The sequence below is a fragment of the Hibiscus syriacus genome, unplaced genomic scaffold, assembly GCF_006381635.1.
Source record: "Hibiscus syriacus cultivar Baekdansim isolate YM2019G1 unplaced genomic scaffold, ASM638163v2 tig00110065_pilon, whole genome shotgun sequence".
Lineage (NCBI taxonomy): Eukaryota > Viridiplantae > Streptophyta > Magnoliopsida > Malvales > Malvaceae > Hibiscus > Hibiscus syriacus.
Genome location: NW_024062585.1, coordinates 453544 through 459481, shown reverse-complemented (window position 1 = coordinate 459481; position 5938 = coordinate 453544). Strand labels below are relative to the sequence as shown.

The 5938-nt window shown below is 38.5% G+C and overlaps 1 protein-coding gene across 1 annotated transcript; it reads right to left on the bottom strand.

The window, feature by feature from the left end:
• Positions 1-815: 815 nt before the first annotated feature.
• Positions 816-4898, bottom strand: LOC120214553 (ethylene-insensitive protein 2-like). Its single transcript, XM_039212430.1, has 4 exons — positions 4859-4898; positions 2934-4633; positions 1779-2894; positions 816-1298 (listed from the first exon to the last, which is right to left on the bottom strand). Exons 1-4 carry the CDS (start codon positions 4896-4898, stop codon positions 936-938), a joined length of 3219 nt encoding a protein of 1072 aa, XP_039068361.1. The 3' UTR covers positions 816-935.
• Between the last annotated feature and the right edge of the window lie 1040 nt (positions 4899-5938).

The following is a 5938-nucleotide window of genomic DNA, read 5'->3' as shown; positions in this document are numbered from 1 at the left end:
CCAGCAAGGATAAATGCCTGATATATTGGTAGTTCAGAGCTTAGCATCAATAATGACAATTGTTTATACGGGAGTGAAGTAGAAGATGATGTCGGCTATGAGAAAGTTGGTTAATCCCCTCCAATGTTCATGCCAGATGATAGTGCATTCAACCATGAGATATGGTCATACGTTATTGTTTTAAGTTCTTCAAGATTTTAACATTTGGTGGAGAGAAACTTATTTCCAGGAATAACCGAGTATCAAAATCATTGTTCTACTATGAATGTAAAGCTAATTATATTTGTTTATTGTTCAGCTTATAAAATTAATTTGTATTATTACGGTTAGATATTATTGTTGTTTTAATGTGATAAACCATTTAATTATATATTTTGACATTATTATTATTACAATGTTATGTATTATTGTTGTTTTTAATTTGGTGTAGTAATTAAACAATTCTTAAGATTTATAAACTTTTATCATATATTTTTAATTAATTATTAATATTATCTAAAATACATATTTTTATAAAATATAATTATATATAAAAAATAACCTTTAAAAATAATAAATACTAAAACATATCTAATATGTACAACTTCTTTATTAAAACAGATTCTAAAAATTATTTTCAGAAAAATTAACCAAACAATGTAAAACATTTTACAATATATTATCCAAACACTAAAAAATGTTTTCTGAAAAAAAATTTACATTTCTGTAAAACATTTTCTAGATTTCATTTTCCGAAAAACGTTTTCAGTGAAACAAACAGACCCTAAAAATGACAACAATTCCCACCTTTTTTTTGAAGTCCTGCTGCTGCAATATCTCAAACTTTTTACCCTACGTATATAATATCACATATAGTGCAGCAATGGCTTTTAATACACGAGAAGAAGAAGTTGGTTTTGAAAGTCCTGTGAGAAGAGAAACTGGAGTAAAAACTATCAACTGTAAGAAGCCAGCATCGGAGCTGATGTTGTAACATTGCTGGATGGTTTGTTGGACAATCGACGCTTGTAGCGCTTAAGCACAGATGCCAAGTTCTCTTTTCCCTTTGGGAAAGCTACATCACCGGCAGCAGTCCCCGTTCGACCCTTCCGGCATGATATAGCTATCTCGACATCCTTAATTATATCCAACAGCGTCACAGCATTTGTACACTTACCCTTTCCTGGTTTTGCAGCCGGAGGCAACATTCCATTTGAAACAGCCGGATTTAACCTCTGCTGATATTCCTGGGGGATTTGTACGCAGAAGCAAGGCGTCATTGGGGTTCGAGGCTTTGAAAATGCAAGATCTATCACACCCTGTTAAAAAGGAATAATAGCAGTTATTTTCATCAAAATAAAGGAGAAACTGCGAAAAATATACTACAAACTCATCAGCTCAAACAAACAAATAGGCCACCCTCTGAAATTGCACTTGCAAACATTTTTGCAACTAATGCTTGATAAACATACAAACCAAAAGGAAATACAGTACAGTGTAGGAAGAAAATTTTATTATGCCAATCAATCAAAGGAATTCCCAAAAATTGAAGATAACAAAGGCGAAAGACGTCAGAAGAACTTAACCAAACCTACATAACTCTTTGCAAAGTCAGAGTAATCTCGTCCACCAAGTGCAACCGGTGAAACAAACATGGCAAACTAATGAAACTAACACACACAATACCCAGAGAACACCCACTCCTTTTAATCAACTGATGAGGAACAATGATAACAACCAACAACTTACCCAATGGATAAATGCATTAACTAGCTAGGAAACAAATACAAAAATCATACCTGGAGCCGATTAAGCACATAAGTATATTTTCCCCATAGCTCTGGTCGGCTTTCCATCAGAGAAAGATCAAGGATACGGTGAATGCACCACACTCCAAAGCTTATTATCAAATCCGCTTTCCATATACAGCCCTCCCCACAATGAGGTACTGATGAAATTAACAAGTATTGAGAATCACGTGTGTTAACAACCTGGTTCATCTCTCTAGCTTCTGCATCATAAAGAAACCTCTCCCTTGCTGCTACACTATCAATTAAGTCCTCATCAGCTCCATCATTTTGTCTAAACAACCAATCAGACCCATCTAATTTCAAGAGCCTTACTATACAGTGGCGGAAAGATTGAAGAAGTTTGGACTCTAAATCCACTCCAAAAGCAGTATCCAGAGTCGCAGAGTTCAACCCACTTCCAAGTGCTTCATTCCCAGCAGTGCTGCTTTTGTCAGCTACACCAAACTGCTCAAAAGGCTGTCTAGACCAAAGGGATCCAGTGCCTGAACCTGAGCTCAACGGTAAAGGCAAAGAGCCTTTGTAACCCTTTAAATGAGAAGGCTCATCAAAGGAAAATGGAACTCCTGCCCTTGATCCAGCAGTTGAATACATGGGTGATCCATAGTTTGTCTGACCAATGGGTGACCCATATCCAATGAAACTGTCCCACTGACCACTCTTCGCAGACACCCGATGAGGAACAGAAAGCCCAGATATGTCTGGTAAGCTATGATACTTCTTTGTATTGACTGATATACCAGAATTATCATTTATTCCGGAGAAGCTCATGTCATTATAAGTCCTTTCGGATTGTAATGCACTACTTCTAGAAACCACGACATTCTCAAATCCAGGGGGCTGTGCAGGAGCTACCCCGTTCTGTGATTTTTGCCTTGATGCAAAAGCAACAGAGCCTCTATAATCTGTAGGGTCTATGGCAGGAGGTTCTGATGCAGGTAATTCCATCTGATCATTCAAGCAATCCAAGCTTCTGTCCTTACCAATTCGATTAAGATAAGATGCAATCTGATATCCATGCACTGTAGCTGGTTGATAATCCCATGCATCAGCAGATGGTGCAGCACGCAAACTAAAGTATCTCCTTTCACCAGAATCAACATTATGCAAACTAGAGTAACTCTTCTCACCAGAATCAACATTATGGCTACAATTTTGAACATAAGCATCTAACATTTGTGTGTGGTTTGACCATAACGATGATCCTCTCAAATACCCATATGATAAATCAACACCGTTTTGCATTTTCAGCTGCTTTGGAGAGTCGTACAGACTTGAACTATTAAGTGTATCAGATCCTCTGCATCCTACCGAAGGGAGATCCCCAGCAATATCCACTTTTAATGGTTTTGAGTCAACACCTAATAACACATCTAATTTCTTCACCTTGGCTTCTTGGGTAGGTCGCCCATAATAATCGTAAAATTGGCCCCAAAATTCATCAAGAACGGCAGCTAATTGACGCCTTGCAGCACGACCTAGTCCAGCTAATCTGGATAGACTTCCCCTTCCATTTCCACCATCATCACTTTTCCCACTGAGGCTTCTAAATGAAGGAGGGCCATCTGGTGTCAAAGAGGTAATACTTCCAGAAGGAGGTTTGGATGGCTCTTCAGGCTCCCAAGAATCTCCATCATCTTTTTCAATCTGCAGATCTCCCTCTATACTCACTGTTTTCTCAATAGGCTTCATTGATTCAAACATCGAAGTCTCCGTACCCGGTATTTCATCTGCCACCTCATTGACTAGAATGGAAGCAGACTCAGTTATGGATGCTGGTTCCTCAGAGTTACAGCTCGTGGGGTTAGTAAACACACCATTAGAAGAGTTCTCGTTAACAGTGGTCAAATGTATTTCCTGTTCAGACTCCATAATTGTTTCAGGCAAATCCAGATTATAATGTGGAAAAGATAACTCTGAACGAGTTTCAATGGACTTTTCTGGTGTTGCTGATCTTTCCAGCATATGAGCAGGTTCCTCTCCACAATATCTAGTTTTACTTAACTCATTTTCCTCAGGCAAACTCAGATTATAATGTGGAAAAGATAAATTTGAACGAGTTTCAATGGATTTTTCTGCTGATGCTGACCTTTCTAGCATATGAGGAGGTTCCTCTCCATGATGATATCTAGTTGTACTTTCATTTTCCTCTCTCTCTATAGCCATCTCAGAAGCAGTTCTGCTCAAATCCCATTTCAATGCATGAGATTTACTTTTGGAACTGGCAGATTTTAAGGGAGTAGCTGCTAACCATAACATCAAAGAAAACGACGCACAAGCAGCGGCCAGAAGAACAACAAAAGAAACAGACATGCTAATCCCAGCATTCAATCTCAAATTACTAGCCCAATCGCTACTCCCGAATATCATTTCTACAATAAAAATCATCTTCAAACCCAACATTCCCATGAATGTTACCAGTGTTAGGAACTCCACAATTGGAGAAACCTTATAGACACCCATAATCGGTCTTGATGAGGCAACTCGAAACAAGGGGATTACCGAAGACGGCAACAAAAGGGCTACCATAACCTGCGCAAAGATAAACATCTGGTATACACCCTCAGGTCCAGAAGTCCACACACAATAAAGAGCTGGAACCATTGCTACAATTCTGATTGTTGCCCGATGAAGCCAACCCGGTATATCAAGCCCAAGGAAATCGTGCAATACAACTTGCCCACCAAGATTCCAGGTTGATGCAGTAAGCTGATTAGATAAGAACATAACCAACAAAAAGACTAGGGGCAGTATACCATTCCTAAATACCTGTTTTAATAATTTCAAAAGGAACTTATTAGTATCCACACATAAATTGAATTGTTGAGAAATATTTAAACATGATTCTTAAAAGCCATCACAAACAAAAACTTATCAGAAAAAGTTGTTGGAAATCCTAGAATTAAGGGACTGAATCTTCTTCCTTATTTTTAGGTGTTAACTTAGTATAAATATGTCTCTAATTGTAGTTCCTAATTTTTAGGGACACTTTCCTATTTTTTTGCACTAATTCTTACTTTAAAAGATGTAATCTGCTGTTAGAGAAATATCAGAATAATTTTTCTCAAAACTGTTCATGGTGTCAGAGCGGTAGGGATATTTATGATCCATTCTACTTCTTTAATTTTCTCCCATGTCTTGTTTTTCTATCATGGCAAACACTGGAAATATTTCTGATTTTGAGACTTCACAAGTAACTCAGAATGTCAATCAAGCACTATCTCATAGTGATGTTAATTCGTCCCTCACAATCACTAATCACCGATTAGATGGGAAGAATTTTTTACAGTGGTCCCAATCAGTACTCATGGTGATTCGAGGTCGTGGGAAACTAGGATATATCAGTGGAGAAATTCCACGTCCTCACCTTACTGATCCTACATATGCTACGTGGGAACTCAATAATTCTATTGTCATGGCCTGGGTGATCAACTCCATGGAGAGTCACATAAGCCGAACCTACCTCTTGTTCAAGACTGCAAAAGAAATGTGGGATGCAGTCAAGGAGAACTATTTTGATCTAGGAACTGCTTCTCAAGATTTTTAAATCAAGCTAAAATAAAAAAGACATTCAGCAAGGAACTATTGAAGTTACACAGTACTACAACAACTTAAAAGTCTTATGGCAGGAACTCGATATGTACTATGAAGTGGACTGGGGTGAAGGCTTGGAGCACACCAAGTTCATGTCACATCTCAATAAAGAACGGCTCTATGAGTTCCTAGCAGGGCTGAACCGAGACTTGGACGAAGTTCGTGGCCGTATTCTGGGTAGGACCCCTCTTCCAACCATTGGAGAAGCATTTGCAGAGGTTCGAAGAGAAGAAAATCGTCGCCGAGTAATGATGGAAGATTCCAAGGAACCAAAACCTGTGACCAATTATGGTCATAGTCCTACTGAATCATCTGCCCTGGTCTCAAGGGGCCCTTAATCTCAAAAAATTCGAGCAGGGAATGATTCAAAACTAAGTCGCTCAAGAGATCAACTGTGGTGTAACTATTGTAACCGTACCGGCCACACAAAGGAAAAATGTTTCAAGCTCCACGGTTATCCCGGTACAACAAAAATTCAGAAGGAAAACAAGGCTCTTTTATCCTTGGGCAACTCATCCACTGCGACCCCTGTACCTACTGAAGCCGTTCAGGATGTT